Source organism: Bidens hawaiensis, unplaced genomic scaffold, assembly GCF_021521415.1.
Source record: "Bidens hawaiensis isolate Kalapana, Puna unplaced genomic scaffold, B.hawaiensis_p1.1 tig00037641_1, whole genome shotgun sequence".
In the NCBI taxonomy this organism is placed as follows: domain Eukaryota; kingdom Viridiplantae; phylum Streptophyta; class Magnoliopsida; order Asterales; family Asteraceae; genus Bidens; species Bidens hawaiensis.
The window spans coordinates 141,288-168,351 of record NW_027496577.1 but is presented as its reverse complement, the minus strand read 5'-3'; the positions used below and the strand labels follow the sequence as shown (position 1 = coordinate 168,351).

The 27,064-nt window shown below is 36.0% G+C and overlaps 2 protein-coding genes and 1 pseudogene across 3 annotated transcripts; all 3 read left to right on the top strand.

The window, feature by feature from the left end:
• Positions 1 to 332: 332 nt before the first annotated feature.
• LOC143589594 (transportin MOS14-like) lies at positions 333 to 7,693 on the top strand. Its single transcript, XM_077070312.1, has 15 exons — positions 333 to 470; positions 906 to 983; positions 1,102 to 1,164; positions 1,244 to 1,291; positions 2,118 to 2,264; positions 2,346 to 2,477; positions 3,124 to 3,164; positions 3,272 to 3,363; positions 3,437 to 3,564; positions 3,632 to 3,707; positions 3,780 to 3,900; positions 3,966 to 4,065; positions 4,158 to 4,239; positions 6,939 to 7,174; positions 7,244 to 7,693. Exons 1-15 carry the CDS (start codon positions 348 to 350, stop codon positions 7,520 to 7,522), a joined length of 1,746 nt encoding a protein of 581 aa, XP_076926427.1. The 5' UTR covers positions 333 to 347; the 3' UTR covers positions 7,523 to 7,693.
• Positions 7,694 to 18,948: 11,255 nt separating this feature from the next.
• On the top strand, positions 18,949 to 21,928 carry LOC143589588 (serine/threonine-protein kinase AtPK2/AtPK19-like; annotated as a pseudogene). The gene is made up of 6 exons (XR_013145310.1): positions 18,949 to 19,583; positions 19,670 to 19,752; positions 20,198 to 20,318; positions 20,411 to 20,584; positions 21,214 to 21,321; positions 21,416 to 21,928. The product of XR_013145310.1 is annotated as a serine/threonine-protein kinase AtPK2/AtPK19-like (transcript).
• Positions 21,929 to 23,973: 2,045 nt separating this feature from the next.
• Positions 23,974 to 25,131, top strand: LOC143589592 (uncharacterized). The gene has a single exon (XM_077070311.1). It carries the CDS (start codon positions 23,974 to 23,976, stop codon positions 25,129 to 25,131), a length of 1,158 nt encoding a protein of 385 aa, XP_076926426.1.
• Positions 25,132 to 27,064: the final 1,933 nt, after the last annotated feature.

Here is a 27,064-nt window from a genome sequence, read left to right as displayed (position 1 = left end):
TTGTACGGCGAAATGAACCCGACCCGGAAGCAAATTTGAAGTTGTGGATTGACCGGTTGTAATCAAAGAAACATCAAACATACATACATACATACATACATAGGACGGCTGATGATTACATTACATATACATATGCATATACATACACTGAACCCCAAATCGCAAGAACATAAAAGCACCCTTGAAAGCGCCAAAACATCATCACAAAATATAAATCATAGATTAGTATTATTTATATATACACGCATACAACCCATCCTCTAATTATTATTATTACTACTACTAAATCATAAATCAAAGCCCCTGTATAATATATCAGTTCAGTTGTTTTTTGAGACCTTCGATTCATGGCGCACGAGAAGATTGTGAAAGACGCATTGAACGCACTCTATCATCATCCAGACGACGCCATTCGCTCTCAAGCCGATCACTGGCTTCAAAACTTTCAACGCACACTCGTCGCTTGGCAGGTTCACTTTTTTTTTAATTCAATTTTATCAATTCGATGCGTAGGTCTTCAATCACTAGTAATTTGTATCCAATTGTGATTAATTTGGGGTTAATTACTCTGGAGTATTATAATTAGGGTTACAAAGTCATATATGAAGCTAGAAGCTCCTTATTTTACTTATATTACATATTTATTACATGTTTTAATCAGTTATATTATCACAACATTATTACTACTTCCTTATGTATTCATTTCTGTTCTATTTCTTATGCAAGATATTATGTGATTTCGGTTAATTCGATGTCACGAGTGACTGTGACTTTTAGTTTTATGTGTTCAGTTAAGACATGTGTTCCGTGGGCCTGATAATAATTCTAGAGCTGTTCTTATTTGACTCTAACGTTGTCGGTTAAAGTTAAATTATATTAATTGACGTTTGTTCAATTTCGTGTAGGTTTCAGATAATTTGCTTCATGATTCAAGTAGTAATGTGGAGACGTTAATATTTTGCTCACAAACTTTGAGAAGTAAGGTAATTTTATTCGTCTTTGAGTTTTTAGTCAAGGAAGTTGTTCTTCAAAGTTTGTGCTTTAAAACTTTTAATTTTTACTTCTAAATTTCATAGAAATTTTTTTGTTTTTTGGTAACAGGTGCAGAGAGCTTTTGAAGAACTGCCTTCTGAAGCATTCCGTCCCCTACGTGACTCCCTAAACGTGAGTACATAGTTTCGCAGTTACTCTAATTATGTGAGGAGTTTGTTTGATAGCTGGTGTTTTGACTTTTTAATTGCAGAACTTATTGAAAAAGTTTCACAAGGGCCCACCTAAAGTTAGAACACAGGTATCGTCTTAAACGCACGTGTGCATATGCACTGTGTGCTGACTAGGGGTAGAAATTTCTGACACAACACGTAAACGACCCGAAAGTAATCAAGTTTTGGGTTGACATATGTTTCATGTGTACGAAACGGGTTGTGTTTGGGTTGACTTGTTTAGGTAAACAGGTCGACCCACTAACCCATTCATGACCCTTTTAAGCCATCTTCATACAACCGACCAACTTCATTAACATGTTTACAGCTTGGCTATCTCCTGTTTGACACGTTTAGAAAAGTGTGTTAAACGGGTCTTGTTCGGGTTACATGATTTTAAGAGTGTGGGGGTTATGGTTGATGTTTTTTCTGACAGAAATATATATATGGGTCATGTCCACGCTGACCTATTTAACCCGTTTAGTTAAACAGGTTGACCCACTAACCTGTTTTGACCCTTTTAACCATGTTCTTACAGCCCACCAACTCGATTAACACGTTTGCAACTTAGTTATCGTCCGCCAACCTGTTTAACATGCTTGGGTTAATTGGGCCGCTCAACGTGCTTGGGTTACACCATTTTAAGTGTATGAGGGTTACGGTTGATGTTTTTGGCACAAATAAAAATATGGGTCGTGTTCGGGTTGAACAATTCAACCTGTCAACCTGACACGATTGAATTATAAGGTGCATTGTTTTTATAGATTAGTCTTGCGGTTGGGTTACACCATTTTAAGTGTATGAGGGTTACGGTTGATGTTTTTGGCACAAATAAAAATATGGGTCGTGTTCAGGTTGAACAATACAACCTGTCAACCCCACACAATTGAATTATAAGGTGCATTGTTTTTATAGATTAGTCTTGCGGTTGCTGCATTGGCTGTCCAAGTCCCAGCTGAAGATTGGGGCAATGGGGGCATAATGAATTGGCTCAGAGCTGAAATGAGTGCGCACCCGGATATTGTTCCAAGTTTCTTGGAGCTCCTTAGAGTCTTACCTGAGGTTCACACTTTTATATACATACTGTCTTTAGTATTAGCTGATGTCATACATGCTATTAAACTACCATGTATTTAATATTAGGAAGTATTTAATTACAAGATAGCCGCTCGTCCTGACAGACGCCGGAAATTTGAAGATGAGCTTGTCTCTACAATGGATGTTGCACTCGGTATTTTGACCGCTTGCTTAAATATTCCAGAATTAAAAGAACAGGTGAGATCTCATTTGTACTCGCATTACTAAAAAACACGTATTCATCTTTTTTCTATTTTGTAATTATACATGCACGTATATTCATACATGCATACACTAATTTCAACCCACTCTGTTTTGGCTGGAACCTGTTTTGACCTGAAACCAATTGATGCTTTTTTAAAATGACTCGTTTTGACTCGAACTCATTATTCTCAGAACCCATATTGACCCGAACCAAATTGATGTTTTTTCTTTCAAACGACCGGTTTTCACCTGGATTCAATTTGTCAGAACCCGTTTTGACTTGTGACCTGAACCCCCCAGTTTGCTAGGCCTAGTACACACATTCATAGATTTTTAATGCAAATTATATGCTTAAAAAATTACTTTATACATCGTGAAAAACAAAAAAATAATGTTTTCGAGAGATACTCTTAAGTCTATGTTCAGTACGATGTGCTTAAACCATGCTAATCAATACTTACGTTACACATTATTTTATTTCTGTGTGTATAATGTAAATATTTATCAACATGGTTTAAGCATCTAGCTTGTAAATTACCACACATGTATTCATATATGTTAGCACCATATTAGAAACTAGATATTTAGAAATTTAGATTATTCAATTGTTAATCTTTTTAAACCATAAAGTTACATTCAGGCTCTGGAGGCGTTTTCATCTTGGCTTCGGTTAAGACATAGGTATATTTTCCGTACTGCTGATTAATTGTGTTAGTTAACACTTAAACAACGATCTTCACCTTTTGTTCTGAGTTTGCTAATTATTTTATTTATTTTGTTATTTATAGGATCTCTGCTTCTGTTCTTGCTACACACCCGTTGGTGCTAACAGCTCTCTCTAGCTTAACTTCTGATGTTCTTTCAGAGGCAGCCGTGAATGGTATGTAAAACAAAAACTTATAATATTATATATTGAACCTAATTATTATTAACCACGTGCTATTTGTTTGCAGTCATTTCTGAACTGATACATTACACATCTTCAAGAAACCTGGATGGGTTTTCTGTTCAGATGCCTTTAATTCAAGTAATTGTGCCACAAGTTATGAATCTGAAGCCACAACTTAGAGATTCCTCAAAGGTATTTTCATTAAACTGACATTGGATTGATTTTCTTTTTTGCTTTATTTTATTAAGTTTTGGTTTAGGATGAGGAAGATGTTAAGGCGATTGCTCGTTTGTTTGCCGACATGGGTGATTCCTATGTTGAATTGATTGCAACTGGTATGATACTTGATCACTGGTTACTGAAAATATTGATATTAATATTTTAGTTAATATTAATATTATGTATAGGCTCAAATGAATCAATCTTGATTGTACACGCGCTTCTAGAAGTAGCTGCACATACAGAATATGATATTGCTTCCATGGCATTTAATTTCTGGCACAATCTTCAGATTTGCTTAATAGAAAGGTGATTCATTTTCATTAATTGTTTTATTAAACCAAATGTTTGACAATAGTTCAATTATATTACAGAGAATCATATTTATCACTTGGTAATGAATCATTAATCGAAGACGAGAGAAATAGACGTGTGCAAATTTTCCGTTCATCATATGAAACTCTTGTATCCCTGGTGAGTTATTTAATTCTGGAACGGAAATATGTATTTAATTAGTTTTATTTATTTTATAAAGTATTACCAGATTCTATTTTTATATCTTATAGGTTAGTTGCAGAGTTCAGTATCCACAGGATTACTCAGAGCTTTCAAAAGAGGATCAAAAGGATTTCAAACAAACAAGATATGGTACTTTTTAGACTTGTAAACGAACTTAACGTTGATGTTCTCTCATTAACTTTATTTAACATTAAGCGAACAAACACTTGAGCATGAACAATCAAACGGACATGGTTTCTTGTTCATGCTTGTTCGTTGGGAAAATGAGTGTGTTCATTTATGTTTGTTTGTTAACGGTATAACGAAGGGTTCACGAACGTAAACGAACACACATAGTTGAACGCAGATGAGCAAACATAATGGAATAAACACCAATTAAAATAGGCGTGAACATCATTATATCGGGCCTACAAATTTAATAAAACTAGACTAAATTGTAGTGGTCCCTTATGGAGTAATGGCCTGGTGTTTTTAAACTGGACATTCTCTATGCTTAACACTTGCGAAGGCGTTTTGGTGATGGGAGTCCATATTCTTGGTAGAGGTCTGTTAGGCTCTCTGCCGCCTTCCTTCTTGTCACCTTCTCCGCGATTAAGAATGTCTTTTTGGGGTTGGGTTGAACTTTGTTGCGCTTGCTTTTCTGTAGGAGAATAATTGGTTTGTTGCAACCTGGACCATACGGAGTTTTGTTTGCGTCTCTTTTCATTGTTGCGTGGTGCTTCTGTTTGATGCCCTTTATCTCTTGCTCTGTCTTGGGCAATTTGTTTTTCATTTCGCGCGAAGACTCGCGATGCTTCCATAAGCTTAGCCCAAGTGGTTGGCATGCCTTCTCTGCTCACGAGAGCTCTGCGGAGTTGATCACTGCGCGCACCTTGTATAAAGGCCACGCGCAAGAGTTGTTCAGTGATGCCTCCAATTGCAAGAGATTCCTGATTGAAACGAGTTATGTAGTCTTCAATGGTTTCATCATTCCTGCGTACGCAGTGCATGATGTCATCGGGGTCGCGCGTGTGTCTGCGCTGCTGTACAAAGTGAGCCTGGAACTTTTCCAATAGCTCTTCGAACCCATCGATTTGTCCTGTCGGCAAGCTTTCGAACCAGACACGCGCTGCGCCCGTGAGGCAGCGAGCAAACATGTGACACCATGTTGGCATCGTCCAGCTTTCTAAGTTTCCAGTGTTATAAAAACCTTGTAAGAAATCATCTGGATCTGTTGTACCATCGTACTTGCCTAAACCACTTGGCATCTTGGTTTTGTGTTGAATGGGAGCCTTCGCAATGCGCTCAGCGAATTTTGAATGTTTTACCAAGATGGCTGGCCTATATGGTGTGGTTACGTCCACTTGCTCTTTCGCTTGTGGGTTGTATGGTGTGTATAAATCCATATCAGCTTTGGCTCCAGGTGCTATGTGCATGTGTGCGCGAAGCTGTGAACCTCCTGCATGAGTATCTCGCGTCTTCTTCATGTTGTGCACCTCTTCCTCATCACTAATATCAGCTTGTTCGGTGTGAACAGAATAACCGTCTTCCAGCGCGCGCGTCTTTTTTGTTGTTCCCTGAATGGTTTGTTTATCAAATGCGAGCCTTTGTGTTAAATCGGCTAACTTTTTGTGTTTTACCAACTCATTGTATTTGTCAATTAAACGCCGTTGTTCGTTTATGAGCCATTCTTTAGGGTCATTGGTTTCAACTTCCGGGCCCATTGGTCCTTTTTGTTTTGCACCAGTCAGATTTTGGAACGTGAGATCGTCTGAGGGAGTTTCAGTTTGACTATGAGGTGTTGTGTTGAAAGGATGGTGGTGCGCGCAGTGTCACGCGGCGCCCTCAGAACCTGATGTCTCTCATTAACATCCTCAAGCTCATTATCCTCCAGAACTTGATCATTGTTTCGAACACCGGAAACCATGGTGAAGAGAAAATTGATGAAATAGTAGTTTTGTTGCCGTTGTAACAGGTGATGGCGCCAAATGAAGAAGCGTGTATCTACTTACTTGTATACGATCAACGTTCCTCGGGTACGAGTGTGCTATATCACCGATGGTTTTCCGAGATACGAGTTCTTCCACCTACAAAACGAACAGCACCGTGAGCTTACCCCTCAGAAAGGGACAGAGGGGTCCTCTTTGGGGTAACCCTCCGGTGTGAGAATCAGGTATTGTAGGAGAAAATAATCAGGATGTAAAAATGAGTAAAGGACTTAGAATATATTTTCTTGCCTCCTTTTGCACTGTTGAGGTTGTGTGGTATTTATAGTATTAAGGTTTCCAATGATTGGGCTCAGACCCAATTAGGGCATTTTTGGCCTCCTCCTATTGCTTTGCGCCACGTGTACTTAGGACACCTAGTGCTTTTTCATTGATTATTCTCTGACCAAGGTATTTCACCTGACCCATGTGCCATCACGTGGTGGCACATGGGCTTTGCTGAGCTGTCCACCCTTCATTGGCAGCTGTCAACATCAGCACATTCTTTATTCCTTAAAAGATACCTTCTGGAAGGTTGCCTGATGAGTACAATCATGGCTGTCCTTATCCTGATTTGGATTAGACTATTGTCTCATTTGTTGTGTGTCGCTTACGCGCGGCCTTTATGCGCCTATCCCGGGGATGCGCAAGGTCTTCTCTTTATTCTCACAGATGTTTCATGCGCTTGCGCGTATGTGATATGCGCCACGCGCAGATGTTTCATGCGCTTGCGCATAGGTTTTGGCTTTGTGTCTTCATGACATCCTGATTTCAAGCCTCTTGTCTATATCTTGTGGGTTGACCCGCCCCGCTCGATGTTAAGGCGGGTGCATACCCCTTCATGTCCCATTCCTGTTCCTTCAGTTTTTTACATGCCTAGGTTTACAAAAAAAAAACTTAAAAATGTATTTGACATATGCAGGGAGGCATCAAATTCTATACTAAGCTTCTTATCTGACATATTTGACCTGGGAAAATCTAGTCAAGGTCATCAATTTATTTCCATAAGGGACGATGTTATTGTGCCTCGAGGTGCCACCATTACTAGAGTATTAATTGCTGCTGCAACCGGGGCTCTACCAAGTTCAAGATTAGAAACAGTAAAACTTTGTTTACACGGTTCTTTTTTTCACATGTTATTCATTTTTAATAAAATACGTTATTGACAGGTGGCATATGCCCTTCTGGCGCTATCACGGGCATATGGGGTTAAAGCTCTCGAGTGGGCTAAACAAAGTGTGTCTTTGCTTCCGGCTTCTGCAGTCACAGAGACGGAGAAATCAAGATTTTTGCTGGCGTTGTCGGATGCTGCATCGGGTGTAGATATCAAAGGTTTGACAAGTCCGATTGAAGAGCTTTCTGAGGTTTGTAGACGCAATCGTACGGTTCAAGAGATTGTTTTAGAAGTATTGAGGCCACTTGAGTTGAATATGGTCTTTGTATCATAGTTATATGATAGAAACATGCCATTTTTTTCTAATGACTCCATTTTTTTATGGGATTATAGGGATGGGGGTGGTGTACAAGTGTTGTAAACATGTAATCTGTGATTGAGTTTACAGGATACATTGTGTTGGAGTCGTTTTCCTTGAAAAAATTTTGGTTGACGCTTTATTATATGCGGCGTATTTCTTATTTCCATATGTTTTTCTTCATATTCTATGAAAATGAATCCATACATGCCGACTTTCGAGTGTCTTGTAGATTCGCGTAAAATGTTTGGGTCGGTTTCTTATATATTGTGCTAAGATTGTGGTTTTGAAGTTAAAATTATGCGGCTCACCTTCAATTGTGGTTTAAGTTATTATGATTCGGATTGGTTTGTGTATGAAATGTTATAGTTTTGATTGTTTGCTAACAAACAAGAGTAAAAAGCAAATAGAACTTAACATAAGAACAACTTAAGATGAGTTCTAGAGTTTTATCGAATTTGTCCTGTTTTAATTTCCAATTAGAATAGCTACAATCTTAAGTCTTACCGAGTCGATCTAGTTCGTCGTGAGGGTTTATTGGGTTCGAGTTGGTAGTGGTGTTCGTAGTTCGCGGGTTTTAACTGAAGAGGGGGTTGCTTTGATGGTGGCTGGGGCCTGGGGGTTGCGATGGGTGGTGTCAGGGTGTCGATGTGGTGGTATGTTTAAGATAACTAGACGGGTGCCCGCGCGATGCGACTGACATTTGAACATAGACCTGGTAATCACGTAACAATTATGGGCGTTCATGATTTAGTTTAAACCCTTAAAACCGGTCATTGGTTTGGTTTAGATGTCAAATAAATGTTACTAATGGTTGGGCTAACATGTTTAACATAGGACCGTCAAAATCGACTGTGAAACTTTGAAAAACTATTGCAACACCATACTCAAATTAAAGTGAATAAAATTCTCGTTTTTATGGTGAAACTTTGAAAAAACATTAACGTACAATCGTACATAACAATTATAGCCGTTTAAAAATCGTGGTGGGATTTGATTTAAAATTGAAATTTAGGTTAATATATGGTTAAAGATGAGAGGGTAAACTTGTAATTATTCTTTAATTTGACAAAAGTTAGACTAAAATTAAAGGTTGCAAAAAAGTAAATATTCTAAAGAGTTGAAATAACCATTTAAATTGTGTTTACAACACAAATTTGCTATTTTTTACACATTTACCTTATCCACTATTGTTTAAAAACTCTTAAAACCAAGTGTCTTAATTTATTATTGCTTCCTCTTTATATATAGTATAGATATAGATATATATATATATTTTTTTAATTTTCATTTAGCCAGCATATTTTTTTTAATGTTTAGACAGTATTAATAACATTATATTTGCATGGAATGATAACATTTTCTATCACTACATGTATGTGAATTGTCTAAACAATATTTTCTTGTCTTCTAATTAATAATGGGGAACTTGACATTGGGGAAAAATATGTTAGCTGTTGTACTTGTCAAAAAGAACGTGTCCAGGTAGACCCTAATCCAAACACTTTCTTCTTATATTATTAAAAATTTTTATGAACAATTAATTTGTGAAATATGACTAATAAGTTTATAGTTTTCATTAGTAGTATATTTGAATAAACTAATTTAGGAGGTTTTTATGCCTTAAAAAGTCACATTTTGGGTCTTTCAACTCATTTAATCGGTTTCCGAACATGTTTCTGTGAATGTCACGTGGTGTATATGTAACTCGAATCTTTTACCAAACATTTTTTTTCATCTCTCGCCTAATAAGTTTGCCATTTTTGTGTTATAGGTTCATTTGTGTGTTTTTTTGCATTTGGATTGCTTCATGAAAACACATAAAAAGGAAAACTTTTGGTCAGGTGCAATCTTAGTAGCGGACTTACATCCTATTATTCGGTTGGTCAATGTGTGACTTTGTTGGAAACATCATGGCAGAATGCTGAAACTGTTATTAAGCCTAGCCGTAGTAGTTGATATGATCTTTTAATACGAGGATCATGACGTTTTATATACTATGTTTGTGAAGTCTATTTTATGTATTTATAAGTTGATATAATTTAGTTGATTTTTAGTGCAGTGATAGAAAATGTTATCATTTCATGCAAATATAATGTTATTAATACTGTTATGATTATTCTAATTTACTACTTCGTATTTCTTTAAATGAAGCCAGTCATCCTTTTACTCGTAAGTGAAATGAATTGTACTTTTATTCTAACTATATAGCATTTTTGTTTAGTAAACAATCAAGTCAAAGCTATCTATTTGTTCAAATTGGTTGGTGTCGAAATGGCCTTTTTATGCGTGAAAACGGGTTGGGTAGGTTAGGGTGTCATGTCAACACTTTTTGTCATTATATATATATATATATATATATATATATATATATATATATATTTAAATTTTGATGCATTATATATGATTGTTGAAAATATGTTACTGAACATTTAGGAAAATGGGGCAAAGGTCGGAATCCCGTTTTTTATGCTTTGAAATACATATTAGATTACGAGAAAAAAAATTCTTAATGACCACCTCACAACAATGGTATGAATCCTGTTTGAATTTGTTAAGGGTTATAATAATTTAAGATGTATATCACTTTAGCTTGTGGCATTAATGCAGGCGTCACATTCCCGCGTCGACATTCCCGTCAACCGGACGAGTAAAATACTAGTTCTAAAGAGTTGAAAATTAACCATATAAATTGTGTTTAAAAGACAAATTTACTATTTTTTACACATTTACCTTATCCATTATTGTTTGAAAACTCTTACAACCAAGTGTTTTAATTTGCCCTTGCTTTCTCCTTATATATAGTATAAATATTTTTTATTTATTTTCATTTAGCCAGCATATTCACTACATTATGAAGGACGGTGGTGAACGATTTTGAGTGTAGGAGCCTCAAAATTTAGTGCCTGATTTTCCAAATACCGAAAGGTCAAGGACCAACAGTGTACTTCTGCCAAATAAAATATTTCCCCACGTGTTCGATGACACATTATATTGTGGTTCAACAAACCGCCACAATATTCCCAACGACCGGCCGGGGGCCGGGGGTGGACAACTTCAACTGTATATAGCGACCAAGAGGCAGGGATCTATAACATCACACTCAACATCTCTCTTCCTTTCGCATCCACAAAGCAAGTAGCTGTGATACGCTAATTGAATTTTGTGCCAAGTTTGACATACCCGATGAATCGTTATTTATGTTCTGTTTAGCTTAACTTTTGTTTCTATTTGTGTTTGAAATCTAGTGATAATTTATGTTCATGTGATTGATATTATTCATTTAATTTGCAATAGGATTTAGGTTAACTTCTTTTTCTATTGGTGTTTGAAATCTAGTGATTATTTATGTTCATGTGATTGATAGAATTGGTTATTATGTTAGTATTTAGCGATTCGTTTTGTGGTTAACCGACTGGAGTAAACTTAAGTTCGAAAGTATTGATTACGAATCGAGTTCAGTCTAGAACTTGGTTGACACTAAATAGTAGAAACTGTAAATGGTAATTACTCTTATAGAGAGAGAGAGAGAGAGAAATTGATTACGAGAGTTTGGCATTTAAGAATATTGGAATCATAGATTAATGTTGATTTATGTAATTATGTCAAAACATATAAATTTGCAAGGTTAAATCAAATATAAAACTATTTCGGGGGGTTTTAACTCAAATATATGTTTTGACATAATTACATAAATCAACATTAATCTACGATTCCTGATCCTTAGTAAGGTCCAAAGTCAACCTTCCCTTCTTCATTGTATTAATGATCATAGCTGTCGTTCCCTAAAGTAAAAAAAAAACGTTGTTAATAAAGTTGAATTATGACTGATAGCATTCTTGTAAACGGTGAATATACATACATTATGAATTCGAGTGATAAAACTGTTTCTAGCGGTCGCAATGATCTACGACTTGTACTTAGGCTTTTTCAACAATCCAAGAATGCAAAGAAGTGGATCTTCAGAACCACCTTTGCCACATAAGTCATCAAAGCTGACCATAAAATGTTCTTGTCCATTATCTTTAAAACACTCACCCACATATCTTTCAACACATCTTCAAAATAATAAAAAAAATTATTACACGTAAAAGATAAATAAAAATGTCATAAAAAGGGGAAAAACAAATGTGATACCTTGTGGCGTGCAACACAACGTCGCAGCCTAGCAAATTTTCAAGCAAAGAAGACATGTCTTTCGCAGCCTAGCAAATTTTCAAGCAAAGAAGACATGTCCTTCACATTGATGCTTTGTCAATAGCCCACAAAATAAACGACCCCTCAGATAGCACATGAGCCCGACCAGAAACACTAAGCTGCTATCTAACAACGGTAACATCTCCCATATTGAATCAAGACTGCAAAAAAAATATAATAATGTGAAACCATCAGCAACATTAAAGAAACTGAAACACAAAACGAATCGCTAAATACTGATGAACCAGACACCTTATACTTGTTTTTATTATTGAAAGTCTTTAAAAAATAATCTTCAACCTTATTTAATATGTAGGTAGTTCCGGAAGTGACGTCGGTTCCGGGGCATAGGCGTGGCGGTTCAGGGCGTGGGCGTGGCGGTTCATGGCGTGATAGGCCCGAACGTGGGCGTGAAACTGAGTTCAATTTACAGAGAGACCGAGTTACGGAGTACAATTAGAGATTAATTGATATGATGAGCTCTTGTAATCTTAGGCTATACATTCGACTATGGTCTAAGCTATGTATTGAAATTACTTATACATAACTCCGACATAAGGATGAGCGAGTAGCACTTCGATTACACGTACGGTGTTGGTGTAACTTGTTGAGTTATTGTAGGGCTCGAATTTTTATGAGGGTATAGAGATTCAAGTTTGGGATGAATGAAAATGAATTATAAGTCTTCTATTTATAATGTTAGGAAACTTAATGTATAAGCACCAGGTGTTACTAGAATTCAACATGTGTCGTTCCTGTGATGACTAGTGTGATTATGTGTTGACACGTGACATTCCATGTTGATTAGTCATCATCCACATGCCGCTTCGTGAGGATACGTGTCATTCGGTACGCGGCATTCCATACCGATTAGTCAACAACCACATGTCGTTTCTTGAGCATTTTATATTTTTATTTTAACTAAATGACTAACTAGTCCCTCAACTTCTTCAATGCCAAAATTGGTATGAAATTTTAGGGATGCTATAGGTTTGTAGGGCATACATGTTCAACAAGGGGAAGTGATGGGTTTGGAGGGTGTACGAGTTCAAAAATGGGGGATGGCTTTCACGACATACATTTACAACTGGATGTGTCCGCTTGCAAGATGTAAGCGATCGACAACTGGAAATGGATAGCCCCACCCATATATGGGATTGAATGTGTGTATTGAGTTTCAGAGTGGAATGGTTTGAGATGAGCGCGTGTATGCAGTATGAAAGTGAAATGGTTTGAATGAGAGTGACCATATGTTTTAATAATATTTTTGAATATTATTGTGTTTCTAAAAGTAAACACAACCAGGGTTGAGGGAACCACCCCCATCCACACTTCATATACAGCCCAAAACCTCGTACCTGAGCTCCCAACACGCAATGTTTTGATGGTTCTTGTCCGCCTAGCTCCACGTTGGCTATGGACTGAGTGAATGAGATGCTCTAAGACCCTAAGCTTTAATTGTTTCTTTTTGTTATTTACATTTCTTTTTTTGGCTCTGGACTTGATGGCGGGTCTGTCCAGGGCAGTTCTAGACAGTGTTGGGATTCATGAATGAGATTTACACGAGACATAGTGTTGGGGTTGTTTTCTTGACAATTTGGGTTGATGCTCTAATACTTTCGATTTTGTTACATGATAGTGTTGTGATAAAGTATAGTAATCTAGTTGCTAAACTTTGGCAACACACCATAGACTTGGGAGGGGAGTAATCTAGTTGCTAAATTGAATAGCTATGCTCACAACACAACTCTGGATCACCCTCTAAACCAATATTCAGTTCACCACTTGTGTGTGTGTGTGAACGTGATAGTGTGTAAAGAGAATTTTATGGTATGAGACAACCTAAATATGTTGAGGAAAAAACCTTCTATTTATAGGTAAATGACGGGTCTAACCCTAATGGGCCATCTTGGACTTACTAATGTTAGTTTATATGGATTATGTATTAGTACTAATCCATCAGATATTGGTCCGATCGAAAGGTTATCTTAAGATTATTAATGTTTTGACTTCATTTATAGTGGTTTTTAAGGAAAATACCTATTATATTATGTTTATTACGTTATGTGTTTATTTTTATTATTTAGAGTACAACACCATAGTTATCTTAAGTTTATTTTTTTGGGCTTGTTTAAATTGGGATGTTACCTATACATTATTAGGTTGGGTGTTAACATGAATTTAAAAATCATTTGTAAATGAAGCTAGTTTAGACATGTTGTCAAAAAAACTTTACAAAACAAAACCCATTAAAGGATCCATATGAAAATAATCTTGAAATTTAATATGATATATAGCAGTTAGGATAAAAAAAACCTTTTGTTAAGAAGCGGTAGATAATTTATAAAGATGGATTAACAAAGACCAGTGGCATACTTACGGCCTAGGTACGTGTCGGCAATAACCCATGAAATTTTTGTTTCATTTGGTATATATACAACAAGATCCTGGCTGACTCCTGTTGATTTTCAACACCAACCCTTAAAAGTTGGTTAATGGAAGCTAGAGTCGCATGTTCCCGAAACTTTACATACCATTAGAGAATGGAGAGGAGACGGGCGTACTAGAAGTAAACAGATTAAAAGAATAGTTTTAAATTGGTATTGATATATGACTTTTTTAAAAAATTTTTGTTGTTGAATAGAGTGGGCAGTAAGCCAGTAACTTGATTAAGACTTGTCATTGTAGGCTCATAAGACTTTTAACTCATTTTTTTTTGCTTTTTACTTTCTAATATGTATTTAAAAAGGTATTCATTATTTCGTCAAAGCATCTCAAATACGAGTAGCTAACTAGCCATCCTAGTGTATATTTTCTTGATTTCTTTTATATACTTAGTTCTCTTTTTTAATTTATATGTTAGTAACTTTTTGATAATGTGGATTTGACCGAACGATTGAACCGTTACGAAAAGAATTATATATCTATTTGACACGACCTAAATGACCAAACGGGACCGATTTTTATATAACTAAGTAGCAACCCAAAAAATTTCTGACCATGAAAAAAAGTTTCCTGGATCCGTCACTGACGAAGACCTAAATGTTTCTTTTTCAAAATACATCCAAACCATGAAAGTAAAATCTCAAAAAAAAAAAACTAATCTCTAGCACTTACAAAATGTAAAAAACACTCAACCAAGTACCCACTCTTTTGTAAGTGATTTTAGCAGGTAAATTAAACATCTACGAACCATAACAAGTATCCCCCCCCCCCCCGAATACAATACATGTTCTGTACTCGTACATGTACCTACATATTGGGTACCAGTATCGGTGCTAAGAATTTTGGAATTCGGTATATGGTATTTATGGGTATGGATACATGTATTTCGATACTCGGTACCCGTTTGGGAAATGTAGAGTTTTATTGGGAAGTCCATCCCGTGCGTATTTACTATCTTCAAATGGGTATTTTGATGCTCGCACTCGTTTGGAGACGGGTATTTCAATAGTCAGTATTCGTTTGATATTATGGTTTACTTTGATATTATTGTTTATTGGTTATTTTTTGGTTTTGGTATTATGGTTTTGGTATTTTAGCTTGTTGAATGCCGGTACATACCTGTACTCAAACCAAGTTAGCCAATTTGGGACCTGTCACGTACCGGTGCCCGAACTGTTTTAACTTATTTGTTACTACACCAAGTTCGGTGGAAATGTAAAAAAAGACAAAATGGAACCTAAATATACATACATGAAATTTGGTATGGTACTCGGTACCATTTTTAACTGAATTTGGGTACGAGTACTTTTGATATCGACACAGACACGGTATCTTTATCATCCCACAACAAATATCTCAGAGAATAAAGTGTTTTGTGTATATATGTGTGTTTAAATATCTCAAAACCACTTGTGTAACCCACGGTTTTCCTTTTCTTCAAAAACGATATACTAGCTTTTTACTATTCTCCAAAAGGTTTATGTTCATCACAACCTTTATATTAAAATTAAACCAACCTTGTAATTTCACGAATGGAGCTCACCTACACGACAGTCACTCAATAATACACGAACTTAATTTTTTCTAACGTTTTCTCCAAAACCATATTTGTGAACTCCACTTGATATTCGCCGCCACCTTCACGGGAATCACGGCTGATATATCTTTGGCATTACTATAAGTACCAAATCAAAAGAGATCTACACATGAATACCATGTACATATAACAACATTAACCACATACCATTATCATGAGTTAAGTTATTCTACAAAGGGGAAAAAAATGAGAAGGATGAGAATGATTTCTAGCCACACAAAAAAACCTCTAAAAAATTAATAAAAAATCATAACTCAAAATTTAATAAAAAAAACGAAAAAAGTCTAAACACAAAAAATATTTTCACCGTCTTTCTCGTTCTCAAAAAAAAAAAAAAAAAAACAATGGTGAGTGAAAAAAGTCGTTGTGTCTTTTGTTTATCATTGTGTTTTAGGTTTGTTTTCGTCATTGATTGTGTTTTTTTTCTTGACATTGTGTCGTTTTTTCTTTATATTGTTTTATATTACTCAACATTGTGTTATATTTTGTTCGACATTGTGTTATATTTTACGAGCTATTGTGTCTTTTTTTAGTTATAATTGTGTCTTTTGTTCATTTTTGTCATTGCGTCTTTTCGTCATTTTTTTCATCATTTTTTTTTATTTTCTTTGGAACGAGAATGATGGCGGAAACATTTTAATTTTTAAAATTTTTTCGTTTATTATTTATATTGTGAGTTATCATTTTTTTTATTATTTTTTGAATTTATTTTTAAGGAGTTTTTTGTGTGGTCCCAAATCCTTCTTACACTTCTCATTTTTGTCTCCTTTTGTATTTAACTTTACCCTCATTATCATTGCTTTAGTTTCAAGCCATAAACGGTTATAAAATACGGACAAAACGAATAACTCTCGTTTATTAATAAGAAAATATTTCAAAACTGATTACAATTCATTTGATGAATTCATGACTCGAATCATCTATATATACCAACCAAGCTTGCTAGCCAAACAAACTATTTGAACACAAATCAAATAACTAACTAGTAGGAGATAAACGTATTTGTTTAATCATCATCTTTTTCCCCAACCATGGGTTCCAATGCACGAGATCTTGTAGCACTTACCAATGCGGCCTTATCGATTAGTATTACACAAAAGAAATCAATTATAGATACTAATACAATTAATTCCACTCTTCATAGACAAATTTGGGACGAAAAAGGAACGATCTTCCGGGTTCAGGATTGATTTCTGAGAATGGATTAGATCGTGCTAATGTCAATCCGGTTTCTTCCATTTATTCCTATAAAAAAAGCAAGATTCAAGAATCCCTTAATTGGATAAGTCACATTTAAACCAGCGTTATTAACTCATGGGTCAGGCTTGTTTTTCGGGGTCGACATTATTCCTTAAGTTGGTTTGTTAGTATGTTTAGTTATGATGAGACGGATTGAGACCCACTGAGTCGTTGAACGTTCTTGACAGGTGTCATATGCCATGTTGGCGTTATCACAGGCATATGGGGTTAAAGCTCTCGAGTGGGCTAAACATAGTGTGACTTTACTGGCGTTGTCGGATGCAACATCGGATGTAGATATCGAAGGTTTGATAAGTCCGATTGAAGAGGTTTGTAGACACGGTCGTATGGTTCAAGAGATTGTTTTAGAAGCATTGTGGCCACTTATTTAAATATAGTTTATGTATCATAGATATATGATCGAAACAAGTCTTTTTTATGACACCGGTTTTTATGAGATTATAGAGATGGGGTGGGGTACAAGTGTTGTAATTTGTGATTTGAAATTGACAACAGACATTGTGTGGGAGTTGTTTTTCTTGAAAATTTTGGTTGACACTTTATTAGGGTTTTTTGTATTTTATGTATTCCATATTTCTATCCATTTTTCTTGATATTCTATGAAAATGAACTCATACATGTTAGCTCTTGCGTATAATGTTTTGGATCGGTTTTCGTATAAAATGTGCTAAGACAGCAGTTAAGATTACGTGTTACCTTCAGTTGTGGTATTTGGCTCTGTGATTATGATTTGGGTCGGTTTATGTATGAAATGTTAGTTTTGATTTGTTTGTTAATAAATGAAGAGTAAAAAGTATATATAACTTAACAAACGAACAACTTAAGGTGAGTTCTAAAGCTTTACCGAATTTGTCATGTATTTGGATAAAAATAACTGCAATATTAAGTGTTACATGTATACCATAATGTTTTATGTATAATTAAAATAATATAAAGTAATCTAGTTGCTAAACTTAGGTGACATAGCATAGACTTGGAAGTTTAACAATCCTTCTAGCATAACATTGTATTTTCGATTTGTGTCTATTTAGCGTTTGGAGTCTTGGAAATAAATGCTTCCCTCGCTACTAAAAAAATGGAATTTGAAGCGGTTGAAATATTTGTTACAAAGTAGTTTTATATGCAAGCCGTGTGTATGTTGAGTTTCAGAGTGAAATGGTTTAAGATGAACATGTGTATTTAAGTGAAAGTGAGCGCGTGTTTTAATAATATATGCATATCATTATTTATTTTTTGAAATTAAACACAACCATGGTTGAGGGACCCAGCCCCATCCACGCTCCATATACAGCCCAAAACCTCGGACTTGAGCTCCCAACGCGAGATAATTTGTTGGCTCTAATTGTTTCTTTCTTTTATTTACATTTCTTTGTCCTTTTTTGTTCTTTTACTTAACATTAGACATAGTTATAAAAATTGGGGCTAACAAACTATGGTGTTCTTCGAACAATTTTCTCGAATTTTTGATTTAAGGTCAAAGTAAATTGACTTAAAAACCGATCCAAATAAAATCGAATTATTCAGGTTTTGAGATAAACATACTGGGTTGAGCCAAACTCATATAAACACTCACACATAATAAAAACTTCTATTGGAAATCATTAGATCAGTTTACAACACTACAACACGTATCCATAAAAATAAATCGTCATAACCTGTAACCATCCTTCTATAGTCCTAGTCCCAAATTCATCCACGCCATTCCATGGACCATAACTATCACACAAATTATTATTAGTTTTCTCTATCCCCACAACATTTTCAATTCATTTAATTTAATTTAATAATAATACTCGAAATCAAGCATCAACTTGACAAACCCAACATCATCTCCCCCGTAAACCACGAGCTTTCTTTCAGATCTGCAACACATCTCCTTCCTTCTTCATAAAAATGTAACCTTCAACACCCGCCTTGAATCATCACTTCTCGGCAGGACCCACAACATGTCATCCACTATCCACCACAAAAAGACCTTACACTCAATGCTAGCAAGCACCCTCACAATCCCATCAACAACAACCACCACCGACCAAGACTTCGATTTCAACGACGTATTCGGCCACAATTCTCCTTCAACAACAAACCCTAACCCTAATAATAATATATTCGACCCACAACCGGTCCCACTCTTTCATCGGCCCATCTCCTCGTTACACTCTCTCATCGTCTCTTCCATTTCACCATCATTTTGACGAATCCGATGAAGACGATGAGGGCTTATTAATTAAAAAGTTTGATGAAGGGCAAAATGGGAAGAAAGTGTGTGGTTATAAAATTGGGCCTGGGGATTTTGAGATTATGAGGGTTATTGGTAAAGGGTCTTTTGGGAAGGTGTTTCAGGTGAGGAAGGGTAAAACTGTAATTAATGGTGAGTGTGAGGGGGTTATTAATATTGGGGATGGGATACTTGCTATGAAGGTCATGAGGAAGGATACTATTATTAAGAATAACCATGTCGATTATATGAAGGCCGAAAGGGATATACTTACTAAAGTTGTTCATCCTTTTATCGTCCAGCTTCGCTATTCGTTTCAGGTCTAATTTTTATCACTCTTGGTATTAACTTATTATTATTATGATGAATTTAGTTAAAAAGTGTTGATCTTTGATATTTGTTACAGACAAAATCCAAGCTTTATTTGATTTTGGATTTTATCAATGGAGGTCATCTTTTCTTTCACTTATACAGGCAAGGGATCTTCAGGTACATACATGTTCATTAACTTGTTTATGATTTATGGTGATTAGTTTATTTATTTAAGTTGTATAAATGACGAATCTAAGCAAGGCATGGTTGAATATGAGTGGATCATGGCAGCAGGCATGGTTGTAAAAATCTCGCCTAGGCGCCGATTAATTGCTAGTCGGTACCCCCACAGACTAGTCGCCAATTAGTTGTTGTTTGGTCAAAATTGAAAGTTATATATATATGATTTGGTATATATATGGATATTTGAAAAGATACTTATAAATTCCAATTCGATTAATCGCTAGTCCCTACCCCAGCGCCCGACTGGTTCTTAGTGAGTTTTACAACACTTGTTGCAGGGCTATTCTGCCACTTACAATACCTTGTCATTTATATAAGTTTGTGTGCTAAGTAATGATGATTAGATTTAATGATTTATGTTTTTGGGTGTGTTGGATAGTGAGGATCAAGCGAGGGTTTATACTGCTGAGATTGTATCTGCGGTTTCACATCTTCATGAGAGAGGGATCGTGCATCGGGATCTTAAACCTGAAAACATACTCATGGATGCTGATGGACATGTAATTAGCAAATCTATAAATTATTTATTGTTGAAATAGTTGTTGTCTTTGCTATGTTTGTTAAATTAGGTATTTGATTGGTTAATCAACAGGTTATGCTAACTGATTTTGGTCTAGCAAAGGAAATTGATGAATCAAGCCGATCAAATTCGATGTGTGGGACCACGGAATACATGGCTCCCGAGATTTTATTGGCTAAAGGTCATAATAAAAATGCAGATTGGTGGAGTGTAGGAATACTCTTGTATGAAATGCTAACTGGGAAGGTATAAATCTATTTTTTTCTGTGGTTACATCTAGAAGTGGCTATTTCACACCCATGGGTTGATTTGGGCTATTTTTTGTCTAACGGGTCAATCAGTTAAAAATAGTAGATGAAAAGAAGCGGGTCAAAAGTCGACCAAATAATATATATCTTGTAAGTAGCGGTGTAAACGAGCCAAGCTACTTTTGCGCTACTTGAGATCAGCTCGCTAACAGCTCGAGTTGAGCCGAGTTTAAACAAGCCTAAAAATAAGCATGTTTATAAACGAGCACAAGCTTCACTATGCCTAGGATAGCCTATTATTTTTATATATATCTTTTATTTCATAATTATTATTACACATAAAGTTATTATAAAAATAACTAAATAAAGTTTCAATAAAAATTAACATTAATTAAAAATATAAAATTAATTCCAATGCTCGAAACAAGCCGAGCTCGAGCCTGGGCTCAGCTCGTTTACCCCGCTACTTGTAGGACTGATTATTTAAGGGTTTTGGGTCAACCCAACCCGGACCCGTTTTGATTGCTACAAAAACTACCTGTGTTGCCCGTTGACCAGTTATCCAGCCCGGCCTGTCTATTTTACCAGCTGAATTCTAATTTCATGTCTTTTAATTACTATTTTCAGCCACCATTCACACATTCCAACAGAAAGAAACTTCAGGAGAAGATAATAAATGAAAAGGTGAAGCTGTTACCGCGGTTAAGTGGTGAAGCTCACTCTTTGCTTAAAGGGGTAAGTTCACCTATCCATGATTAAGCTTCTATTATACATTTTAAATTGTTAATCACTATAACTGATTCAACTTTGTCTGTTTATTTATCTTCAGCTGTTGCAAAAAGACCCGTCATTAAGGCTTGGAAGTGGGCCCGGGGGTGGTGATTATATCAAAAACCATAAGTGGTTTAAAACAATAAACTGGAAGAAATTAGAGTCTAGAGAATTGCAAACAAAGTTTAAACCAGATGTGAGTGGTGAAGATTGTACTGAAAATTTTGATAAATGTTGGACTGCAATGCCTTTAGATGACTCACCAGCTCCTACACCGACATCCGGTGAGCATTTTCATGGTTATACTTATGTGGCACCTAACCATTGGCTTTCGTCTCCATAACGCGGTTGAAGATGTGAATTCGAATGTAATTTGTCGATTTTGCCCTCTTTTTGACTTGGATCCTACATATTGTTTGACTTACATTGTTAGATTTTCTACTTTTTTTTGTTGTATCTTTGTAGGAACTGAAATAGTGTGTTAGAATCATTCAGTTATTATGTTTCAGTTGGTAATTTAAACATGGATATGTCTAGGGTTCATGTGTTTTGAAAATAGGTTTTGGCAACAATCTAGGTTGGAAATACAAATCTTATTGAATACATATAAATCTTAGTGTACTAAATATGGAGGAATCTATTGCTTTGCCATATGATTACATGTGATCACAAGTCTTAGTGAATACATATAAATCTTAGTGACTCGGTAACAAGTATTTGTCTTTGAATAAAATGGTTAAATTTTACTTATTTTCTGTAGAAAACAACTATATATACTATTGTAGTCACACATGAACAATTTTTGAAGTACTTGAGGGTTAAGAAAGGAATATTGGATTTTATTAAGCCAAACTTTGCTCCGTTGGCTGACGATAAGCCAAACTTTAAAAATATACCACAACAGTCCCAAGTTTCAAACTATTGGCTGATTAATGAGCTTTTCACTAACGAGGTTAGATTTCGTTTGTTTTTTAATGACATGGCTGCTTAGGTGGCAAGTGTTTGATGTGGATGATGACATGGGTGCTGAGTTGTTAAAAATTATTAGACCCAATTACAAATTTTGTCCTTTAAAATAAGATGAATTACGGTTCGTGTCCTTTTTTTTAGTTTCCTTGCAGGCGGTGTACTTTAAACTTTTTTTTCCTACAAGTTTTGTCCTTTACGCTAACTGGTTTAGAAAAAGTCAGTTAAATCCCATCACGTGAGGCGCATGTGAGGGTAGTTTTGTCCTTTCATATATCTCTGCAACTAAACCCCCCTTTATCAGTCTTCCCCCTCCCTTTCAATCGATTCAATTCCCGGCGATTAAAAACCCTCATATCCGACTCGACTCAACAACCCGACAGTTAATACCTTAAATTGCACATCATTCTCAAAACTTAAAAACGTAAGATGGATGATCCTCCTCCTCCTCGATTCTACATTCGTGAAGCTGATGAACAATCAAATGCTGATGCGTTTTATGGTAAGTTAAAACTTTAGGGTTTATAATTTTAGGGTTTATAATTGGGTTTATTTAACTAACAGCTGCTTAATCTTGTTTGTGTAGTAAATAATCCACATTTGTTCACGATCAAGCTGCACCATGGTGGCAGTTTCACCAAATTTCCTGGACGGGTTTATAACAGAGCCGTTGTCCATTTTGTTGACATGCTAGATATTGACAAGTTTTCAGTTCACGAGCTTGATCGAATCTTGCTTGAGTTATCCTATCCTACAGATAAGGTTAGATTCTACCATTATGTAGTACCGGGTTCAGAATTGGATTGGTGGCTTAGAGCTTTGGGAAGTGATGATGATGTTAGGGGATTTGCTAAGTATATTGGAGCTTTTAATCAGTTAATGAATGTGTATGTTGAGCATGAGTTCACCTCTGTACACACATACTTCTGCTCACCCTCAAAGTTTACCATTGAAGAGATAACAGATGAGGAGTTTCTTGCAAGTGAGGTCGTACTAGATAAAGCAAACTCAGTTAAGAAAAGGTTGTTGTTGGAATGGCAAGATAGCACAAACGAGGTTGTTGTTCAAAAGGTAGTTGTGGAACAAGACAAACAGGATGCAAATGTGAATGTTCAAGAAGAGAATAATGTTGGTGTTGTTGAACAACAAGACCATATTGATATATGTCATGAGGATCCAGAATTTGACCCTATGTTTGGAGAGGATGCTTTTGGTGTGCAACCTACAAATGAGGTGGAGATTGATTACAATGGTGATGTAGATGGAGGTGGGGATGGAGGTTGATATGGTGTGCAGCCTACAAATGAGGTGGATATGGATTACAATGGAGGTGGGGATGGAGGTGGGGATGGAGATAGTGAAGATTCTTCAATTTCAGATGAAGAAAGTGGAGATGAGTCTTCAAGTTCAGATGAAAGTGGAACTGATGATAGTAGGGATTCTAACTATGAAATGAGAGATGAGAGTTCTGATGATGATGAACATCTAGAGGGTTGTCCAGTTAAGAAACCAAAGAATGTGAAGAAATCTAAGAACAAAAAGAAATCTAAAAATGTTAAGAAAACTAGGGATGGTGATGAAGATTCAGAAAGTGATTCAGATAGTGACTTCAACTATGAAGATGGTGAAACACATGATGTAGATGTAGATATGAGGGATTTCAGACTGCATACTGATTTTGAAGTTGAACAGCAGGATGCAAATTGTAGTTTAGAGGGTTTGGACATAGAAATGGATGATGTGATGTTGGATAATGATAGGATGTATAATGAGAAACAAAGAAATGAGGGGGACATGGATTATCTTTTCCATGTGGGACAAGTTTTTGGTACAAAAGCAGAGGTGAATGATATGATCAAGGCACATGCAGTTGAAACAAGAAGACAAATTAGGATAAAAAAAGATGATTTGGTAAGGGTGAGGGCTGTGTGTGAAGGAGATATGAAAGATGGGTCCCACATGCAGGGGGTTGGATCTAGCAGTGCTAATAAAGATGAGGGACCAGTCCAGAAAAGTATTGGGGGTAGGGGAAAAAGGAAAGACCCACTTGTTATTAGATGCCCTTGGGTACTGTTGTTGTCATACCAAAAGAGAACAGCTTCATGGAAAATTACAAGGTTGATAAATGAACATAAATGCCTTCAATCTAGGGAAATTTATGCTTGCACAGCCGGGTTCCTCTCAAACCATTTGGTTACTGATCTTCAAGATGACCCAAAGCTGAAAGTTAAATCCATCAAAGAAAGGTTTCAAAGGAGGTTTGAAGTTGGTGTGTCTGAGATGAAAGCTTATAGGGCAAAGATGTTGGCCAGGGAACATATAATTGGAAATTTCAGAGGCCAATATGGGTTATTGAGGGATTATATTGAAGAGTTGAAGAGGACTAATCCAGATACAACAGTGAAGCTTGAATTAGAAGAATGCTCAGATCCAACATCTGAGACAAGACAATTTAAGAGGATATACATCTGTTTGGGGTCCTTGAAAAAGGGGTTCAAAGCAATAGGTAGGGATCTGTTGGGACTGGATGGGGCTTTCCTTAAAAGTGCTTGGCCTGGTCAACTTTTAACAGCAGTTGCTCTAGATCCAAACAATGGATACTACCCTGTTGCATATGTTGTAGTTGAAGCTGAAACATTGAACTCTTGGGAATGGTTCTTGGAATGCCTTGGTGATGACTTGGATATAAACAACAGATCCAAGTTTACCTTTATGAGTGACAGGCAAAAGGGTCTTATACAGGCTGTAGATAAGTTGTTTCCTTCTGCAGAGCATAGGTTTTGTGTGAGCACATTGAAGATAACCTAAGATCACTCTTCAAAGGAAAGCTTTTAAGGGATGCTCTTTGGAAGCTGGCTAGATGTACATCACCTACACACTATAAGAGAGAGATGAACAACCTAAAAAACTTGAACAAAAGGTGTCATCTTTGGGTATCTAAGATCCCACCAGAAACATGGTCAAGGTCACACTTCTCTGGTAAGTTTTTAATTTTGTATCCTTTATTCTCTCATAACTTTCAAGTTTTGTCCTTTATCTGTTGTGTTTTGTTATAATAGGTAGAGCAATGTCTGATGTGTTGACCAACAACATGTGTGAATGTTTCAATTCAAAGCTGGTAGATGGAAGGGACAAGCCTATTATCACATTGCTGGAATACATCAGAGAATATGTGATGAGGAAGATTGTTACTGTGTTGAAGGTAATTGATAGGTCATCAGGGTTACTAACACCATATGCTACACAAATTATGGAGTCAGTGAAGAAGGAAGTAAGCAGGTGAGTTGTATGTGAATATTTACTTGTCTTGTAAATGATGTGAATGGTTTACATATTTGGATGATAGGTACTCTGTGCATTGGAATGGTGAGGATCATTATCAGGTAACAGGTCCATATGGTGATCAGTGTGTAGTGAACATGACCACAAGTACATGTGCATGTAGGAGATGGGAGATAACTGGGATACCTTGTAGACATGTGGTGGCATGTATTTGGGTGAAGGGTGCACATGACAGATCTGTTGGCAGGCCAGAAACATTTGTCAAACCAATTTACACAATGGATAGGTGGAAGGCAGTGTATAGCTACAAGGTGTATCCCATCAATGGTATGAGTATGTGGCCCACATCACAAGTCCCAATCCAGATCACAGCTCCTAAATTCAAAAAAGCAAACTGGAAGGCCAAAGAAATCAAGGAAAAAGTCAGCAGTGGAAAGGGAAGATGGTGGTTCAAGGAAAAAGTCAAAGGTTGATGCAAAGGGCAAGGGAAAGGTTGATGCAAAGGGTAAGGGAAAGGCTGTGGAGGGTGAAGGTCAGAAAGTGAAGGCAGTGAGAAAGACAAAGCCAAAAGGATCAAACACTTGTGGGACATGTGGTCAAAAGGGTCACAACAAGAGATCATGCATGAAAAATCTTGCTGATTAATGTGCCTACTGTTTGACTGTTTTTGTAGTTTTTATGACTTTATGGTATGGATATTTTTAAGTTGTTAGACTTTTTTTCAAGTTTTTCATGGTATGGATGTATTAAGTTGTTGTCTGGACTAATGTTGCTTTAAGTTGTTGACTTTAATATGGTTGATTAATGTTTAGTAGTTGTTAAATGACAAGTAGCTTTTAATATGGTTGTTCATTATTTAACTTGGTTGTTGTTTGCATTTATGGTTGTTGGTAATGGTTGTGTAGAACTGCAGATGGATCAGATGTTACTTATTTTAAGGGTTTGGACATATTTGCCCTTGGATCAGATTTTACATAATTTAATGGTTTGGCAGATGGATGTTTGTGCAGATGACTCATTCATCTTTTTGTGCATATTGTGCAGTTTTTACTTATTTGCCCTTGGATCAGATCAGATCATATTATGCAGTATTCATCTCTTGGTTTATGGTTTATGGGTGTTGTAGATGGATGTGTAGATAGTGCACAATGTGCAGATTGTGCATCATGTGTAGATAGTGCACAATGTGCAGATTGTGTATAGCATCCATCCAAAAGTCCAAAATAAACTAACCAAAGATCCAAATTAAATCCAAAATAAACTGATGATACATTGCTTAAAAGGGATCCAAAATAACATCCAAAATAAAGTCAAAATACATAATACTTAAACTGCATAAAGTCCTAAATTAACTAATAAAGTCAAAATACAAATAGTCAACAACTTCAAATTCAGTCAACTAGTTACATTTTCATTGCAATTACAATTGCAATGAAAATGATCCAACTAATGACCAATC

Bases quoted from the DNA above. Each gene is read 5' to 3' on its own strand.
- LOC143589594 (XM_077070312.1), top strand. From the start codon at position 348: ATGGCGCACGAGAAGATTGTGAAAGACGCATTGAACGCACTCTATCAT. The intron at 2,265-2,345 runs GTTCACACTTTT...ATTTAATATTAG, and splicing joins TCCTTAGAGTCTTACCTGAG to GAAGTATTTAATTACAAGAT. The intron at 2,478-3,123 runs GTGAGATCTCAT...AGTTACATTCAG, and splicing joins TTCCAGAATTAAAAGAACAG to GCTCTGGAGGCGTTTTCATC.
- LOC143589592 (XM_077070311.1), top strand. From the start codon at position 23,974: ATGAGGGATTTCAGACTGCATACTGATTTTGAAGTTGAACAGCAGGAT.